At 45.5% G+C, this 20,933-nt stretch overlaps 1 protein-coding gene across 2 annotated transcripts in view; it reads left to right on the forward strand.

Moving 5' to 3' along the window:
• The window catches only part of SLCO3A1 (solute carrier organic anion transporter family member 3A1), a 374,786-nt gene that overhangs the window by 313,553 nt on the left and 40,300 nt on the right, over window positions 1-20,933 (forward strand). For both annotated transcript variants that reach the window (XM_086365341.1, XM_086365340.1), the window contains exons 5-6: window positions 11,652-11,816; window positions 19,898-20,096. In XM_086365341.1, the coding sequence (XP_086221467.1) occupies window positions 11,652-11,816; window positions 19,898-20,096 (364 nt within the window). The remainder of the gene's footprint in view (window positions 1-11,651; window positions 11,817-19,897; window positions 20,097-20,933) is intronic.

Raw genomic sequence — 20,933 nt, forward strand, 5'->3', positions numbered from 1 at the left:
GAACTGTTGGGCTCTGGGTTGCCCTAACCGATCCATACCCATCTGACACTTGGGTTTCACTTTAGATGCTCATTTCCTGTGTGGATGGGTTTATTATTATTATTAATTTATTTTTAATTAAAGGATAATTGCTTTACAAAATTGTGTTTGTCTCTGCCATACATCAACACGAACCAGCATTAGGCACACACGTGTCCCCTCTGTTGAACCTCCCACGCCATCCCAGCCCTCTAGGCTGTCACAGAGTCCTAGTTTGAATCATACAGCAAATTCCCATTGGCTACCTGCTTACATATGTTAGTGTATACATTTCCATGCTACTCTCTCCGTTCGTCCCAGCCTCGCCTTCTTCCCCCCACCCCATGTCCACGAGTCTGTTCCTTATGTCTGCATCTCCATTGCTGCCTTGCATTTGCAAGGCTCATCAGTACCATCTTTCTAGTTTGCATATATATGTGTTAATATACGATATTTGTTTTTCTCTTTCTGACTCACTTCACTCTGCATAATAGGCTCTGGGTTCATCCACCTCATTAGAACTGACTCAGGTGTATCCCTTTTTATGGCTGAGTAGTATTCCATTGTATATATGTACCACAGCTTTATCCATTCATCTGTTGATGGACATTTATGTTGCTTCCATGTCCTAGCTGTTTGTGCTGATGGTTTCTCTTTTCCATCAGCACAAACAGCTAGGACATGGAAGCAACATAAATCTTTTGTTCACTCAAACTATGACCTTCTCTAACAAAGCAGGTGTTACCATCTGCCTATTACCTCACTGAAGATGAAGCCTGATGGCTACTGCTCTCAAAGTTGGCCGTGAGAGGGTGCTAGAAGCTCCCTTGGGTCCCTGGGGCAGAGATTAGGGGATGGATCCTCTGTAGTGGTGAGACCACAGGGGGCCCAAGGCTGCCAGTCTGGGGCCAAACTGGTAAGTGCTCATTTCCAGAAGACTAATCAGCTCCATGGGCCTCCCCTCCCACCAGGATTTCCTCCACCCCTACCTACCTAAGGGATGGATTGGGCACCTCCAGAATCAGTGATAGAAATGGCCATATTAACTAAGATCTCCACTTCCCTCACAGCCCATGAACCTGTGGAATATGGTGTGATCATAAATCAGCCTGTATCTACAGTTAATGTTCCTTAAGAGACTATGACAGTTCCCTTTTAAGGCTATGCAATTCATTTGTTTCTTTATTGGATTCTTTCATCTACCTTGTATGTATTATCTGCTCTTACCCGGCCTGCAATGCAGGAGACCCCAGCTCAATTCCTGGGTCAGGAAGATCTGCTGGAGAAGGGATAGACTACCCACTCCAGTATTCTTGGGCTTCCCTTGTGGTTCAGCCGGTAAAGAATCCACCTGCAATGCAGGAGACCTGGGTTTGATCCCTGGTTTGGGAAGATCCCCTGGAGAAGGGAAAGACTACCCACTTCAGTGTTCTGGCCTGGAGAATTCCATAGATTGAATAGACAATGGGGTTGCAAAGAATTGGACATGATTGAGCAACTTTCACTTTCTCTTACCAGGCACAATGCCCACCTCTGGGGTTGGAGCTGCTCCATCTCTGCTCAGCCCGAGAGCACTGGCTCCTCCTGGGGGACAGACGGGGGACCCATACCAGGGCATCTGGTGGGGTTGGTGGCACTGGGATGACAGGCTGTCCTGGGCATTGTGAACCGGCTCGGCATCTGGTGAACACTCATGCTACCCCACGAAGCTTCATTTTTCTCAGGATTCACTCAGCCTTTGCTTTGCTCTTATGCCTCCATGATGATGTTTTCCACATCTCCATTATTTCTTCCATCCTCTTTCATTTTTTTTTGGTCATGACTTGAGTACTGTTGTTTATCTCACCCAGATCCCCCCATCTCTCTTCTCTTCTGCTTGTGGGTCTCCTATGTTGGGAAGCACTTCATGGTGGCTCACCTTTCAGGAAAATACTGTTCTGTTGACTTGAGGCCCCACCCAGAAACCTGAAGATTTAAAGATGAGTCCCAGAGTGCAGGCAGAATTGAGTTCAAATCCACCCTCCTTCACCTCTTGGTTTTGCATTCTGGGATGTAGATGGTTGGGTTTCAGCCTCTCAAGGGAGCCTTGGTTTCCTTGTGTCTAAGAAGAGGATGGTAAGACCACCCCCTAGTGTAATAGTTGTGAGAGTTAAAAAGAAACCTCACCACGGTGCCCAGTCAACACTGGTTGCCAGGCAGATGTCTGGCTGTCATTGTCATAATTCCTGAGCAGTTGCATAGACTGTCCCGGTCTCCCCTCTTGGGGAATATGAGCCATGCTGTATTGACAGCAATGTTATTAAAGAGAAAGGAAAGGCCAATTTAAGTAGAGAGACTGAAGGCAGAGAGCCTGAGGGTCAAGGGTAGTATAACTGAGCCCTCACAGTGACCACTCCTCAGGGTATCTCTAATTGCCAGGACAAGCAGTGGACAAGGATTTGTGCCCCCTGACCCCTTGACCTGCTGAACAGCCCTCTGCAGGAGGGGAATCTTTTTGGAAAGCCCTTGTCCTCCAGGAGCTCTGCTCACCTTCCCCAGTCTGTTAATGCACCACGTCTGATCACAGACATTCCAACAAGTCTGAGGCAATCTGAGGGCCTCCCGATGCAAGGGCTCTTTCCCTAATATAGCCAAGGATTATTTCTATTGTATTAATTATTATTAATTGCTATCAAACTCTTTTTTATTGAAGTATACCTGATGGCTCAGTGTTTAAGAATCTGCCTGCCAATGCAGGAGACTCAGGTTCAATCCCTGAGTTGAGAAGATCCCCTGGAGAAGGAAATGGCAGCCCACTCCAGTATTCTTATGTAGGAAATCCCATGGACAGAGGAGCCTGGCAGGCTACAGTCCATAGGGTCACAAAAGAGTTGCACATGACTTAGCAACTAAATAACAACAAATAACCGATTTACAATATTCTCTTTCAGATGTACACAGAGTGATTCAGTTATACACATACATGTGTGTATCTATATTCTTTTTTCTATTCTTTTCCATTATAGTTGTTACAAGATATTGAAAACAGCTCCTTGTGCTATACAGTAGATCCTTGCCATTAATCCTATCAGACTCTTAGCTGTATCCTAGAAGCACTAGAAAGCATGCCTTTTTTTTTTTTTTTTTGGCTGCTCCAGGTATTTGTTTCAGCACACAGGATCTTCAGTCTTTATTATGTCATGTTTGATCTAATTGCTGCATGGAAATTCTCTTAGTTGCGGCATGTCGGATCTAGTTCCATGACCAGAAATCTAACCCAGGCCCCCTCCATTGGGAGTACGGAGTCTTAGCCCCTGGATCCCCAGGAAGTCCTTGGGCAACATGCTTTACAGGCAGCCAGTCTCATTTCATGTTTGTGGCAATCCATGGGATGGAGTGATGTACTCAGGTCACAGACCTACTCAGTCTTGAAGCCAGAGTTCTAATCCCAGTGACCCTGCTCCTTAGACCAGGTTCTTAGCCATTATTTTATGCAACCTCATTCAGTGAAACCTTTTCTGTGGTACAGGGCTATTCTGTAGGCTCTCCGGTCCTTTCTTTCTTTCACCGCTCTGTCCTTCCCTTTTCTGGGGCTCCCCAGGTGGTACTAGTGGTAAAGAACCCACCTGCCAGTGTAGGAGACATAAGAGACGTGGATTCAGTCCCTGTGTCAGGAAGATCCCCTGGAGAGGCCCGCAGCCCAGTCCAGTGTTATTGCCTGGAGGATCCCACAGACAGAGGAGGCTAGTGGGCTACAGTCCACAGGGCCACAAAGAATTGGACATGACAACCCCACTCCAGTACTCTTGCCTGGAAAATCCCATGGACGGAGGAGCCTGGTAGGCTGCAGTCCATGGGGTCACTGAGGGTCAGACACGACTGAGCGACTTCACTTTCACTTTTCACTTTCATGCATTGGAGAAGGAAATGGCAACCCACTCCAATGTCCTTGCCTGGAGAATCCCAGGGACAGGGGAGCTTGGTGGGCTGCCGTCTATGGGGTCGCACAGAGTCGGACATGACTGAAGCAACTTAGCAGCAGCAGCAGCAGAAGTGACTTAGCACGCACGTCCATCCCTTTTCTACTGCTCTTTTTAAACAACATGGACTAAGCCCTTAGTCGTGTCACATCTGGCCATTTTTTCTAAGCACAGTGGGAATGTTTTATCATTATTATTCTTTATTCTAATAATTAAGCCACACTTTGGTTACCAGAGGCAGAGTACATGCTTAGTCCTCAGGCCAACATCAGCACCTCTCAGAACCCAGACCAGAATGGCACAGTGATTATAAGCAGGCTGTGTAGCAACAGGTGCCAGGGTTTGAGTTTCTGCTTTGTTCCCCTAGCCAAGGGACCACTGTCTTCTCATCTGTGAATGGAGGATTTTAATCCTACAAAGAGGGCTTCCCTGGTAGCTCAGATGGTAAATAATCTGCCTGCAATGCAGGAGACCTGGGTTCAGTCCCTGAGTTTGGAAGATCCTCTGGAGAAGGGAATGGCTACCTAATCCAGTATTCTTGCCTTGAGAATCCTGTGGACAGAGGAGCCTGGGGGGCTATAGTCCATGGGGTTGCAGAGTTGCACACAACTGAGCAACTAAAACACAGTCATCCCAGGAACATGATTTTGTCATGAGACTCATGCAAGTCGATGTATAAGCAGTTAGAATGGTCCTTGGCACACAGGACATGTTCTGCCAGGGTTAATCCTCAGGACTTCTCCAAATCTGCCTTTCTCCCTCCTGCAGGACCCACAGATTTCTAGGAAACTCCATCCTAGAGCAGGGGGTCCCCAACCTCCAGGATCTAATGCCTGATGATCTGAGGTGGAGCTGATATAATAATAGAAATAAAGCACACGAAAGTGTAATGTTCTTGAATCATCCTGAAACCATCCCCCGCCCCACCCCAGAAAAAATTGTCTTCCGTGAAACGGGTCCCTAGTGCCAAAAGAGTTAGGGACTGCTGTCCCACAGGACTGCCTTCCGAAGCCTGTTCTTGTTGCTGTTCCACTGCTAGGTCGGGTCTGATACTTTGTGACCCCATGGACTGCAGCACGCCAGGCTTCACTGTCCTTCACTACATCCCAGAGTTTGCTCAAATTCGTGTCCATTGAATCGGTGAGGCCATCCAGCCATCTCGTTCTCTGTCGCCTCTTTCTCCTCTTGCCCTCGATCTTTCCCAGCATCAGGGTCTTCTCCAGTGAGTCGGCTCCTCGCATCAGGTGGTCAAAGCCTAGCCGTGGAAAACTTGTCTTCCCTACCGAGGGCTCCCCTGTCACTCTTCCCAACTTTGAATCATTCCGCCAGTAGCAGCACTCAGCCCCTGATGAGAGGTAAAAAGGTTTCCCCAGCTGTGAAGCTGCGTGATACAGGCCCACCTGCCTCCCACGCCAGCTCCCAACCTCTGAGGCTAAATCAGAAGGTGGGAGGCAAATGGCTGCGGGAGTCTGTAGGTGTTTGGCAGCCTGGTGTGGCCTCGGTTCACCAGTCTAGGCCACCTCATTAGCAGCTGCCACCTTGGAAAGTTACAAGTTTTGTGGGCTTAATACTTCATTTGCATGGAAAAGCCTGGAAGACTGGGAATAGCCCTAAGATCAAGCTAATTAATACCCCTTAAGTTGGGGCTCTGGAGGGTAGACCAAGCCTTTGAAAAGGAATCTTCTTTGAGAGCACTACAGGTCATTGCAATAAAACCCAGAAAGGGAGGAAGAACTTAGGAGGAAAATAGCCAAACACGAGAGGAAGCTGTCGTTTCTAGAGGCAAGTCGGTCAGGTAGACGGGGAAAAAAGATTGTCCTTTATACAAATAAGTCCCAGTCAGTCTTCCCTGGGCCTCCAGTTAGATAATTCTCAAACTTAATGATTTTCACATCTAATTCGAGGCAAAATTAGTCATTCGATATTAAGACAAAAGCAGGCAGGCTCCTATCTTGACAAGAAATCCTTCCTACTGAAATGGAATTATCTCTGGAATAATTAAAATGCTTGCTGAAGTATGAAAGTGTTCCATTAGCTAGAGTTGTCTTTGTTGAGAAGCGCCCTCCTTGTCCCCAGGTAAACCATGATGGCCATGATCAAGGAAAAGAAAATAGGAAGGCTGTGAAAAAGTTGGCTTAAAACTCAACATTCAGAAAACTAAGATCATGGCATCTGGTCCCATCACTTCATGGAAAATATATGGGCAAACAGTGGAAACAGTGACAGACTTAATTTTCTTGGGCTCCAAAATCACTGTGGTCAGTGACTGCAGACACTAAATTAAAAGACCCTTGCTCCTTGGAAGTAAATCTAGACCGAGTATTAAAAGGCAGAGACATCACTTTGCTGACAAAGATCTGTCTAGTTAAAGCTATGATCTTTCCAGTAGTCCTGTATGGATGTGAGACTTGGATCATAAAGAAGGTTGAGCACCAAAGAATTGATGCTTTCAAACTGTGGTGCTGGAGAAGGCTCTTTATGGTCCCTTGGACTGCAAGGAGATCAAACCAGTCAATCCTAAAGGAAATCAGTCCTGAAGATTCACTGGAAGGACTGATGCTGAAGCTCCAGTACCTTGGCCACCTGATGTGGAGAGCCAACTCTTTGGAAAAGATCCTGATGCTGGGAAAGACTGAAGGCGGGAGGAGAAGGGGATGACAGAGGATGAGATGGTTGGATGGCATTGCTGACTCAACGGACATGAGTTTGAGCAAACTCCAGTAGATGGTGAAGGGCAGGGAAGCCTGGTGTACTGCGGTCAATGGAGTCACAAACAGCTGGACACAACTTTGCAAGTGAACAACATCAAATAGATAATGTGATCAAACTTGAATTCTCTTGGTGTCATTTTTGAGCCAGAGAACACAGTTGGATATTGATGGTGTCAGCTCAGTGGCAGTATTTGTGAACAAGTGTGGCCATGGTGCTTTTTCTTTGGAAGTCCCCAGATCTAAAGAATTTTCACAGTAACAAGGAAAGTGAAGCCTCCAATAAAAATATGGCAAAGGATGGTTTTCGTAGAATGTCACCAACCTGCTTACTGATTGTCAACAGTATTTCCAGAGTTTAGATATCTTAATGCCGAAAGACTACAGTGATGGAGCAACAGTGTTATTACCTGCCAAAACATGAACAGCTGGGGGCTTCCAAATTCATTTATTACAAGGAAGCACTGTGGTTGTTCATGTAATCCATACCACTCTCTGTGAGGCTTGGTACTTTTTGACATAATCAACCCATCCCTTGTCACAGATGCATTGTACCATCACAATGTGTTAAACCAGCCTTCACTCGTTAGCAGTGATTTATGATGATGGAGTCTTAACATCCCAGGGGTTTTTGTTCATGAAGACATATACTTACCTTGTTACCTTCTGTTTATGCCTAATCTCTTATTTTTGTTGAACAGTGCACATTTTTAAACATTACACAATCAACATTGCTCTAAATATTTGTACAATACTTAACAATGAGGATTTAACAAAGGGAAATTTTCCAACGTTTAAACACAGATTTTAAGTGTAACCTCTTCTAGACAATTATTCAAAATGACATTTTTGAAAAAAGATTATTATAAATGTTTGAAATCATGTAAAAGGTGAACAAAACACACTCATAAAGGCCTGTGCACTTGCAATAAAGTAGGTATGTGAATAAAGTAGCTGTATGAATACCATGGATTCAAAGTTGTTTTCCCTTATCTTTATTCTTCTTCATACTCTTTTTAAAGGGCTTCCCAGGTGGTGCTAGTGGTAAAGAATCCACCTGCCAATACAGGAGATGGAAGAGATGCAGGTGTGATCCCTGGGTTGGGAAGATCCCCTAGAGTAGAAAATGGCAACCCACTCCAGTATTCTTGCCTGGAAAATTCCATAGGCAGGGGAGGCTGGTGATTTAAGTCCATGGGGCAGCAGAGTCAGACACAGCTGAACCACCAACACCCTTTTTAAAGTTTTTGTTTTGTGCATGTGTGTGCATGCATTTATTTAATCCAAGAGTTGCCTTCCTAAGGTTTTAGTAGTTTCTCAGAGGGTAAAGCGTCTGCCTGCAATATGGGAGACCCAGGTTCGATTCCTGGGTTGGGAAGATCTTCTGGAGAAGGAAATGGCAACCCACTCCAGTATTCTTGCCTGGAGAATCCCACGGACGGAGGAGTCCATGGGATTGCAAAGAGTCAGACACGACTGAGTGACTTCACTTTCTGAAACAACTGCAGAACAGCTGAGGCCACCAGCTCCGGTTATTGTCTGATTGCTTCTCGCCTGGAATATAGAATTGGATTGCTCAGTGCATGGTGATTCTGAGCCTCCAATCATTTGGCTCAGTCCATTCCAATAACTAAGTTCCTTTCATTATGTCAAAGGCTCCTTAAGTCCCTGTCTTATATATAGATTTTCATTTTTGAAACTTGGTATCTTTCCCAGAAATGGTAAGTTTTAAGTTGTATGTATCTGCCAGTCTCTGACCCATTGTTCTGTCATTTTGATTAATTGAGCATGTCTGTTAACATTATTAAAAACTTATGTATCTTCTATTATTATTTTATTCTAATTAGTTGGGCCATTTAGAGGTTTTGTCTCCTAGGAGATGAGATTGAGCCTGTGTAATTAGCTCTCTTCTTTAGGACAGCTGGCTAATTCATCACCTTGGTGAGCAGTTCTAGACACAGCTCACCTGCTTATTTTGTATGACCATGGGCCCTGATTGGTTTTTCCTAGACTTGGGATGTTACCTGCTTCATTTGGAACTCTCTTTTATCTGTTTCTGTTCACACAGGTGGGATCAAGTATACCATGAGCCAAGTGTTCCACATTATTATGATTATGGGAGAACAGAGGTCCCCTAGCTTGTCACTGGTATACCACTTTTACACATTTCTGCCTTACCTCCTTACCAGCTGTACCATTATTTACATGACTTCTCTTTTAGTAACTGTAAATCTGTTTGTTTTTCTTCTAGTTGCGGCAAGCAGAAGCTACTCTTTATTGTGATATGTAGCTTCTCATTGCAATGGCTTCTCCCTTTGCAGAGCAGGGGCTCTAGAGCGTGGGCTCAGTAGTTAGGATGCATGGGCTTAGCTGCTCCACAGTATGTGGGATCTCCCCAGACCAGGGATTGAGCCCATGTCCCCTGCACTGGCAGGGAGATTCTTAACCACTGGACCACCAGGGAAGTCCTAAATCTACTTGTTTTAACCTAGCATCATCCTAAGTTATTGTAGCCATGAAACCAAACACTTGATTTATCAGTTTTATTTAACTTTTTTTTTTTTTTACTAAGTGTACATCTGAATAATAGAATAAATATTGAAATGATAGGTACGTCCTGGTATCCCCGGACTCCCTTGCATACTGCCAGGACATGTCATCACTCCACAGCTGAAGAGATCTGGTCAAAGACCCTGTACCAAGAATTCTAATGGCTGAAAATATCCAAATAACGTGATTACTTTCAAAGGATTAAGAATACCAAATCTCTCACTTGTAAAAGCGCAGAATTAAAGTGAAATCCCAGTGGTTTATGAAACCACATACTTAAAAAACAGAGTATAATACAATAAGATTGAAACGAACCAGCTCAACAAAAACCTGCTTCGGTTCCATTGGTAATTAAAGTGGTAAACAAGCCACAAAGTATTTTTGCCTACCGTTAATCCTCATCTGAACCCTGAGCACCAGGGCAGCTTCTAGGTTGCCTTGAGTGATGAGGAAAGACCACCAGAGGAAGGAGGAACAGATGGAGCAAAGATCTGGGACCAGTGCATCCCAATGGAGGGAAGACCCCCCAGTGCACAGACTTGGGTGGGGAGGACCAGGTCCAGCTGGGGTGGGGCGAGAGCGAGGATGGGGTGTGATCAGAAGTGTGATCAGACAGCCAAGGGGCAGACGGTGGGCCATCGTGCCATGTGTGGATTTGGGCCATTCTGGAGTTCTGAATAGGAAAATGATTACACCTGGTCCCCCTGGCTACTGTAGAGGGAAGGGCTGTATTGGATCAAGAGTAACAGTAGTAAAGAAGACCCTGGTTTTCCCCATGTGAGAGATCATGGAAGCGTGGCCAGGTACCTATGGTTGTGAGAAGGAAGGGCAGGATAGAGGTTGGATTATATATATACACATACATACAGACACATATATGTGAAATACACCCACACACACACACATATATATGCATATGCATACACTGGGCTTCCCGGGTGGCATAGTAGTAAAGAATCTGTCTGCCATCACAGGAGATGCAAGAGACTTAGGTTCGATTCCTGGGTCGGGAATATTCACTGGAGTAGGAAATGGCAACCCACTTCAGTATTCTTGCCTGGGAAATTCCATGGACAGAGGAGCATGGGAGACTACAGTCCATGGGGTCACAAAGAGTTGGACACAAATGAGTGACTAAGAAAAGACATGCATACACTAACATTTCATTTTTCTTGAAACTGTTAAGATTAAACATATCTTTAAAAGAATAGATACATGTATATGTATAACTGAATCACTTTGCTGTATACTTGAAACTAACACAGTATTTTAAATCAACTATACTCCAATGTAAAATAAAAAATAAAATGAGTTGTTGAAAGAAAGATTATATTTTCTTAACACATGCAGTTATAAATATTTATCACAGGTATATTGATATATCCACTTTGTTGTCGTTCAGTCACTAAGTCATGTCCAACTCCTTGCAGCCTCAGGCACTGTAACACATCCGACTTCCCTGTTTGTCTCTGTCTCCTGGAATTTACTCAGACTCGTGTCCACTGAGTCAGTGACGCCATCCAACCATCTCATCCTCTGTCATCCCGTTCTCCTCCTGCCTTCAGTCTTTCTCAGCATCAGGGTCTTTTCCAACGAGTCGGCTCTTAGCATCAGGTGGCCAAAGTACTGGAGGTTCAGCTTTAGCATCAGTTCTTCCAGTGAATATTCAGGGTTGATTTCCTTTAGAATTGACTGGATTGACCTCTTGGCAATCCAAGGGACTCTCAAGAGTCTTTTCCAGGACCACAATTAGAAAGCATCAATTCTTCGGTACTCAGCCTACTTTATGGTCCAACTCTCACATCCATACATGACTACTAGAAAAACCATAGCTTTGACTATAAGGACCTTGTCGGCAAAGTGATGTTTCTGCTTTTTAATATACTGTCTAGGTTTGTTACAGCTTTTCTTCCAAGGAGCAAGCTTCTTTAAATTTCATGGCTGCAGTCATCATCCACAGTGATTTCAGAGCCCAAGAAAATAAAATATAATGTATCTATATATAACTTAGATATACTGATGTAACATAATTAATGCATTTATAATATATTTATAATATATAATTAAGTTATATTTTACCTTTTATGAAACAAACCCCAAATGCCTCTTTCTATATGTTGGATAGAAATAAAAATTTTTGAAAGGCTTATAAAATAGTGTTTCCAGTGTGCTGTTAAAAAAAAAAAAAAGACATTGTGTGGTTTTTCCTGCTTTAGTAGTTTTCAGTTTACTTGAGAAAATATTAGCGTGTATTTTGAAGCCAGAGTTTTCACAATTATGGCTGACTTACAGATTATAGGCCTCAGCCTAAGCAACCAGGTGCTGTTTACTGGGATGGGTCGAAGTGGGACCTCGGGGGCAGAAGGCCTGGGAGTGCAGTATCTATGACCTTGGTCATCTGCTTCTCTCCCTGCAGTGATCCCCAAGGTCACCAAGCACCTGCTCTCAAACCCTGTGTTTACCTGTATCATCCTGGCCGCCTGCATGGAGATTGCAGTGGTGGCTGGCTTCGCTGCCTTCTTGGGAAAGTATCTGGAGCAGCAGTTTAACCTCACCACCTCTTCTGCCAACCAGCTGCTAGGTGAGTCTGTGTCACCCACCCACCCCTGCCCCACACAGGGAGGCTGCCAGTGCTTGTAATACCATAAGCATTGACTGAGACCAGTCAAACAGCCCAGACCATGCTGCTCCTGTAGCAGAATATACATGTGGTCTGTGTGCAGAAGAATTTCAGAGTATTTACTTGGAGTAAGATTTACCCGCTTGAAGCAGTTGCTTAAAGTATATGATAATAAAGAGCTAAAATATAAAATGTGCATAGGAAGCATTGTGACAGGCCAGGAAGTCCATAAATTGGTGTAAACTGGAGAATTAGGGGGAAGATGTGATGAACAAAGAGGGGAATCAAGATGGATCTTGAAAGATTAGTACTGGGTTGACCAAAAAGATCGTTCTGTCCATCTTATGGACAGATGGAAAAACCCAAGTGAACTTTTTGGCCAATCCTGTAGGGTTTGATCAGGAGCTTAAAAAAGCAAGAATATTCTCAGCAACATGAAACCACGGTCAACAGATATAGAGGTTAGAAGCCATTTGCTCTCCTCCATTTTTGTGCCCATGGCAGATATAAAATAGATCATAACACTCCTGCTCCCCAAGCTCAAGTGTGGCCTTACCAATCTTCTCAACAGTAAACCACAGACATCTGCCTCCAGTCCTTTGGAGTTGGCCTGCTAAAGAGAACCAGTTTCCACTCATGAGAAGCAGGATTACTTATACCTGATAGGGAACGTGATCTCACAGCACAAGGAGAGGGAAGGGTCAAAAATGACTTCCAGGTTTCTGGCTCAGACAGGGGGTGGTACCATTTGTGAAGCCTGAAAGTAGCAGAAAAGAATCAGATCTGTAGGGAAGGCTGTGAGTTCAGATGTGAAGTTTTGAGTGTGAGATGGCCGTGATGTATCCACATGATGTCCTGTGCGTGGTTGAGGACTGGAGAGGGAGATGTGGATTGCATCAGTGTGTGTATGGTCACTGAGGACATGGGAGTGGAATTTACAGAAGGATATTGTGTAGAAATAGAAGAGTGAAACACCACCCATGAGGAAATAGAGGAGGCCTCAAAGAAACTCGTGCATCACGGGGCATCAAGGAAGAGATGACTCCAAGAAAGAAGCCATCAGCAGTGAGAGTGTCCATGTGTGATGCAACCTCACATGCCTTGGGTCCCTTCAAGAAGCAGGATGTCTTTCAGCCTATGTCAGGGCTGTGTCTTTGAAGCTGCACCGGGTGAGCCTGTGCTGTGGTGTGAGGAGCAGCCCAGAGGAGGGAAAGAATACCCGGTGACTGCATGGCACTTTCCCAAGCTTAGCAGTGGAAGGAAGGAGTGGAGACATGGTGGGTGATGTGTGTTGCCGTCAAGGGATTGGAGTAATGGTACTGTTGCTAAGACACAGTTGCTATTGTGGCAGGAAGGACTTGAGCAGGTATCTAAGCAGAGGGGAAAGAGCCAGCAGAGGCGATGTGCAGAAAAGAGAGGGAATGCGGTAGACAGTGTTTGATGGAAGAGCTCATCTGTTTCAGAAAGTACAGAGAAGGAAAGAGATATGAGGATGATCCCTGAGAATGTGACAAGTCCAGTCTGAAAGTTGAGACCACTCCCTCCCCATGGAATTATCTTCTGGAAAGTAGGGAAAACTGCCAGGCTCCGCCCCTGGCAGAAAACCACTAGACCATTTAGGTATGACTTAAATCAAATCCCTTATGATTATACAGTGGAAGTGAGAAATAGATTTAAGGGACCAGATCTGATAGATAGAGTGCCTGATGAACTATGGACAGAGGTTCGTGACATTGTACAGGAGACAGGGATCAAAACCATCCCCATGGAAAAGAAAGGCAAAAAAGGAAAATGGCTGTTTGTGGAGGCCTTACAAAAAGCTGGGGAAAGAAGAGAAGTGAAAAGAAGAGAAGCTAAAAGCAAAGGAGAAAAGGAAAGATATAAGCATCTGAATGTAGAGTTCCAAAGAATAGCAAGAAGAGATAAGAAAGCCTTCTTCAGCGATCTATGCAAAGAAATAGAGGAAAACAACAGAATGGGAAAGACTAGGGATCTCTTCAAGAAAATCAGAGATACCAAAGGAACATTTCATGCAAAGATGGGCTCGATAAAGGACAGAAATGGTATGGACCTAACAGAAGCAGAAGATATTAAGAAGAGGCAGAGGTGGCAAGAATACACAGAAGAACTGTACAAAAAAGATCTTCACAACCAAGATAATCACGATGGTGTGATCACTCACCTAGAGCCAGACATCCTGGCATGTGAAGTCAAGTGGAGCTTAGAAAGCATCACGATGAACAAAGCTAGTGGAGGTGATGGAATTCCAGTTGAGCTATTTCAAATCCTGAAAGATGATGCTATGAAACTGCTGCAGTCAATATGCCAGCAAATTTGGAAAACTCAGCAGTGGCCACAGGACTGGAAAAGGTCAGTTTTCATTCCAACCTCAAAGGAAGGCAATGCCAAAGAATGTTCAAACTACCACACAATTGCACTCATCTCACACGCTAGTAAAGTAATGCTCAAAATTCTCCAAGCCAGGCTTCAGCAATACATGAACCGTGAACTTCCTGATGTTCAAGCTGGTTTTAGAAAAGGCAGAGGAACCAGAGACCAAATTGCCAACATCCGCTGGATCATGGAAAAAGCAAGAGAGTTCCAGAAAAACATCTATTTCTGCTTTATTGACTATGCCAAAGCCTTTGACTGTGTGGATTACAATAAAATGTGGAAAATTCTGAAAGAGATGGGAATATCAGACCACCTGACCTGCCTCTTGAGAAACCTATATGCAGGTTGGGAAGCAACAGTTAGAACTGGACATGGAACAACAGACTGGTTCCAAATAGGAAAAGGAGTACGTCAAGGCTGTATATTGTCACCCTGCTTATTTAACTTCTATGCAGAGTACATCATGAGAAACGCTGGGCTGGAAGAAGCACAAGCTGGAATCAAGATTGCTGGGAGAAATATCAATAACCTCAGATATGCAGATGACACCACTCTTATGGCAGAAAGTGAAGAGGAACTAAAAAGTCTCTTGATGAAAGTGAAAGTGGAGAGGGAAAAGTTAGCTTAAAGCTCAACATTCAGAAAACTAAGTTCATGGCATCTGATCCCATCACTTCATAGGAAATGGATGGGGAAACAGTGTCAGACTTTATTTTTTGGGGCTCCAAAATCATTGCAGATGGTGATTGCAGCCGTGAAATTAAAAGATGCTTACTCTTTGGAAGGAAAGTTATGACCAACCTAGACAGCATATTCAAAAGCAGAGACATTACTTTGCCAACAAAGGTCCATCTAGTCAAGGCTATGGTTTTTCCAGTGGTCATGTATGGATGTGAGAGTTGGACTGTGAAGAAGGCTAAGTGCCGAAGAATTGATGCTTTTGAACTGTGGTGTTGTAGAAGTCTCTTGAGAGTCCCTTGGACTGCAAGGAGATCCAACCAGTCCATTCTGAAGGAGATCAGTCCTGGGTGTTCATTGGAAGGACTGATGCTAGAGCTGAAACTCCAGTACTTTGGCCACCTCACGCGAAGAGTTAACTCATTGGAAAAGAGCCTGACGCTGGGAGGGATTGGGGGCAGGAGGAGAAAGGGACGACAGAGGATGAGATGGCTGGTGGCATCACTGACTCAATGGACATGAGTTTGAGTGAATTCCGGGAGTTGGTGATGGACAGGGAGGCCTGGAGTGCTGCGATTCATGGGGTCGCAAAGAGTCGGACACGACTGAGCAACTCAACTGAACTGAAGTAGGAGTAGATCATGTCCTGAGAGGAATGGGCAAGGTGATATTTTCTGATCTTCTCCTTTAATGTTTCCTGTACAAACTGGCCAGTAAACCCATGTGAGAGTGCTGACCCAACATAAGTCACCAGGAAAACACATGTGAACAATGAAATGCTAGTCCACGTCCACCAGACCAACAGCACCAAGCGTTGGTGAGAAGGTGGAGCCACTGGAACTCTCGTATGCTGCTGGTGAGAAAAATTCTTTGGCAGTGCCTACGAAAGCTGAAAGCATGTGCTTACTCTGGGATCCAACATTCCATTTCTGGGTATAACCCAACAGAAATGAGTGTTTAGGTCCACTTATTTATATTTGCTTAGGTAACAGCTCAGTTGGGAAAGAATCTGCCTTCAATGCAGGAGACCTGGGTTCGATATCTGGGTTGGGAAGATCCCCTGGAGAAGGAAATGGCAACCCACTCCAGTGTTCTTGCCTGGTAGAATCTCATGGACAGAGGAGCCTGGCAGGGTACAGTCCATGGGGTCACAATAGTCGGACAGGACTTCACAACTAAACATAATATATACACATAGGTAACAGTATCTAAAACAGCCTTATGCATAAACCCCCAAACTGGAAACAGTCCAAATATCTATCAGTTAGTAGAATGGGTAAATAAATTATAGAATATTCATACAGTGGACTGCCACACAGCATAAGAAAGCAAGAGCTTGTATATATACTTCCATGTGGATGGATCTGGGACAGTCAAAAGATGTCAGACTCAAAAGAATCACATTAATAAAAGTTAGAAAGAGGAAAAGTTTGACTTCCCTGTTGGTATGATGGATGAGTCCACCTGCAGATGCAGGGGACCCGGGTTTGACCCCTGGTCCAGGAAGATTGCACATGCTGTGAAGCAGCTTTAAGCCTGTGCACCACAACTGCTGAGGCTACACGGTAGAGCCCTGGAGCCACAACTATGGAAGCTTGTGAACCCAGAGCCTGTGATCTGCTGCAAGGGGATCTGCTGCAAGGGGAGCCGCTGCAGTGAGAAGCCCGTGCACCACAGCTAGGGAGCAGCCTCCCACTCTCTACAACTGGAGAATGCCACGCAGCAGCAGAGACCCAGTGCAACCCAAAATAAGGAAAATAAATACTTTTTTTAATGGAAAAATTAATTAAAGTAATAGAGGCCAGAATGATAGTTACTCTTGGACTTTGGGAGAATGAGGACAGCAGAGAACCCCTGAGGCTGCTGGAAATGTTTTAATACAAGGATGTGTACAGATGCAACAAGTCATCAGGTTCCCTTAATCTTGTGCACGTCACAGAACATAAGGTATCAAATTAAAAACAAAAATTAAAACCCTACCAACAAGGATGTGGCCAGACCCCGGCACCTCTCCCAGGGGGCTGCCAGAGCAGCACAAAGCTGATGTTTTTCTTTTTCTTGCTAATAACTCTTTACCATCCACTCTTTTATAAGTACTTTCTTCCAAGAGATATTAGCAAAATGCAGTCAGCCCTTAGTACCTATCTGACAGAGATAGGGTGAAAAGTGTCTCTGTAGACCCAGGGGATGGTATGGGGAGGGAGGTGAGAGGGGGGTTCAGGAAGGGGAACACATGTACACCCATGGCAGATTCATGTTGATGTATGGCAAAACCAATACAATATTGTAAAGTAATTAGCCTCCAATTAAAATAAATAAATTTATATTTTTTTTAAAAGTATCTCTGTAATTAAAGTTATAACTTCTCCTTTATGCCTACAATCTCTCTGGTTTAGCCCTCCAGCACCCAAAGACTTTCTTTCTCACTTCCTGATTTCTTGACTGCAGCTTCTTACATTTTGATTACATTTGCTTCAAAGTTGGGGCTCTGTTCTAGTTCAGAACAGATTCCTAGAGTTTCCTATCAACAAATCAATAGTCTTCAGGGCAGAAGGCAAAAATCAATCTCGCTTTCCTACATCTGTCTCTGTCTCAGTGACTCTGTCTGTTAGAGCACTTGGCCCAGGGAGAGGCAGCCTGGTGGCCATCTGTCGGTCTGTCCGTCCGTCTGGCAGTCCAGGCAGGCAGGACATGTGCCCTCTCCCTGTGCCCTGCCCGTGGCATCTGGAGGGTTGGCTGCGGGAGGGGCTGACAGGGGGCCCTGAGGGGACAGAGAGAGGCTACAGAAGCCTAGGGCAAGGCTCATGTCCCAGAGGCCTTCATCAGTAGCTCCCGCAGACCTCGGGGAGGAACCCCCTGCCATCATCCTGGGCCATCAGTGCTGTCTCTGGGCCACCCGCAAAGTCATCAGTAGATGGGGCAGAGTTCCGAAAAGAGCAGCACAGATGATTAAGGGCTGATGGCCTTGATTTATGCATGAAGATAAAAAGGACTCAATCTGCATAGGCTAAGGTAATGAGGATGGAGTTTGGGGGGAAGTTCTGATAACCGCCCGCATGCTAAGGCTTCATACACATCAGGGAGGGAGAGGGGAGGTGGATGATGGCTTGGAGAGAAGGTGCCCAAAGCCTGTTATTGCCATAGTTACCATCATCACCAGGGGCTGCTCCCCGCCGCTTTTGATGGAAAATGGAACGGAATGCAGCCTGCTCTCTGGGCGTGGGCTGTGGTCATCGGTGTTCACTGACACAGATGCAATCTGCTCGCTCTTTCGTTCATCCAGAAAATAGTTCCCAAGTGCCCAGGCACTGAACAGGATGGAACAGTCCTTGGGGAAGCTGCATCTTAGGAGGGGGAGAGAGAACAAGAAACCGGAAAACCAGAAATGTCTGAGGCAGCTTCCATAATGAGGAGAGCCATGCAAACAATGAAACGTGGCAGGAAACAGTAAGGAACCTCAGACGGGCTGCTGGGTCGCTCTAGGTGGGGTGGCCTGGGCTCCCTGTGAGGATAGGGCCCAGCCAGGTAAAGGCATAGGGTAAGAATGTCCTGGGAGCTCCCCTGGTGGCTCAGCAGTAAAGAATTCGCCTGCCAGTGCAGGGGACACAAGTTTGATCCCTGGGTTGAAAGATCCCCTGGAGAAGGGAATGGCAACCCACTCCAGTATTGTTTCCTGGAGAATCCCATGGACAGAGGAGCCTGGTGGGCTACAGTCCATAGGGTCGCAAGGAGTCAGACATGATTTAGCAACTAAAACAACAACAGAATGTTATAGAAGAATCAGCACGTGCAGAGACTAGGGGCTTGAATGGATTTGGTCTGTTCCAGGGGGAGAGAAGAGAATTGGGTATGGTTGGGGAGTCACTATGGCATGGGGGAGAGACAGGCAAGTAGGGGTGAGGTCCTGAAGATCATGTCTGTACCAGGATGAGAAAGAACCAAGCGCAGACAATCCAAGAACGTCAAATAATACAAAAATACTGTGTTTTTCTTAAAATCTGACTTGTGCTATTTTCTTTGCAGAGCTCAGCCTCCCTGATTATGCTTTTCTCACCCGAATATTAAAATTAATTTGCATTCCTTTAGCACATACCAGCTGATTGATGTAGTCAATTGACCTAGAGGTCTGTTGATTGGCAAGCAAGAGGCAGCCTAAACTGGAAAATTGGCCATGCACATCTACATGGTGGATAAATGACATGCAATAGTTTAAAGCTGAGTTTAGATGAAACGAATAAGAACAAAACCAAACGAGATTGGAACTCCTAGGATCCTTTGGTCCTCCTAAGATGCCCTGAGTCTCTGAGAATCAGAAATAGCAGGTTTATGGTCCTGCTGCCTTGCAGATAGCTCTGTTTATAAGAAGGTGTTGGGGAGGGAGGTAAAAATGTATGCCAATTACTCACCAGGAGCTACAAAATGTATTGATTTGATCAATGCTACTTCCTGAGAAGTTGCGGGGCTGGTTAAAACACTGTCTCTCTCTAGGTTGGTGAGTTCTGAGGCCTCTGTTTAAACAACCTCCAGACCCTTCTTTGCCTGAAGAAGAGAAAATCCCCAGTTGACCTTGAGCCCTCTTTCCCACACCACCTGGGAAACACACAGAGGGCACATTGCTAACACGCACGTGTGTTTCTCAGCCCATCTGCCCTGTCAGTTGTTCTCACACCAGCTGGGGCTGTTTCCCATGAGGGTTCCCCACTTAGCATGAGAGGTGTATGACTTACATGCCTCATCACTGTGAGTTTTTACGTGCCTGTATCCCCCCAGTTATCTGTGGGCTCCTTGAGGGTAGGTAGAAATGAGGCTGTAAGCAGAGACTTCGGGGTACAGGGGAGGAAGTGGCACTGCAGTATTGTCACGGGGGATTCTGTTCACGCAGGGCCCAGCCTCGGGGCTGGTGCCCAGTGTCTGCGTTGACTGGCCCTGCTCCCCTGGCTAATGGTTCCTGCCCCTCTGCTCTGCTCCAGGGATGACTGCGATCCCGTGTGCCTGTCTGGGCATCTTCCTGGGCGGTCTCCTGGTGAAGAAGCTCAGCCTGTCTGCCCTTGGGGCCATTCGGATGGCCATGCTCGTCAACCTGGTGTCCACCGCTTGCTACGTCTCCTTCCTCTTCCTGGGCTGTGACACAGGCCCCGTGGCTGGGGTTACTGTTCCCTATGGAAACTCGTAAGTCTCAGAAAGGTCACACACACACACACATACACACACACCCGCCCCACCATCCCATGCCTGCCCAGGGATGCCAAGACCCTCTCTCCGGGGTAGGTTAATGGAGCCTGCTTCATCCCTAGTGACCCTGACCTGGAAGTTGATGATGCCTCTGCATCTTCCACCCAGTGTTGAAGGATATATGTGAACCTTCTGGGTGGAGAGGACAGAATTCCATTTAAGGGCTGTCTCCCAGGATGGCCAGGGGAGCACTGGGGAGACAGGCAGACACTCACTCCCCAGAGGACTCAAGTGCCTATGTTTGGCATTTGATTTTAGGAATTAGGTGAAGATAGAAAATTAAAAATAGGTTTTATTTTAAAATTCAGCTTATAATACAAGAGAGAAGTATGCATGTGTGTTAGTAGCTCAGTCGTGTCTGACTCTGCAACCCCAAGGATTATAGCCCGCCATGCTCCTCTGTCCATGGGGGTTCTCCAGGCATGAATGCTGGAATGGGTTGCCATTTCCTTCTCCAGATCTTCCCAACCCAGGGGTCGAACCCAGGTCTCTTGCATTGCGGGTAGATTCTTACAGTCTGAGTCACCAAGGAAGTCCATAAAATAGAAGAGACTTCAACAGTTCCTTAAACAATAAGAAGCTATCCTTAGACTCACATAGTAATCTCAGGGTCCAGCCCATGTTAAGTGTGGGGGGTGAGGAGGAGAGAAGGGAGGGAAGAAAGGAAGGAATTTAGCTCTTACAGGACATCTTATTTCCTATCTATTATCCCAAGACTTTGAACTGAAGCTGAATCAGACCTGTCCTTAGAGGGCATTTTGGAGAGTCCTTATA

The sequence above is a fragment of the Bos grunniens genome, chromosome 21 (genome assembly GCF_055505025.1).
Source record: "Bos grunniens cultivar Pamir isolate PY7600 chromosome 21, Bosgru_T2T1.0, whole genome shotgun sequence".
Classification (NCBI taxonomy): domain Eukaryota; kingdom Metazoa; phylum Chordata; class Mammalia; order Artiodactyla; family Bovidae; genus Bos; species Bos grunniens.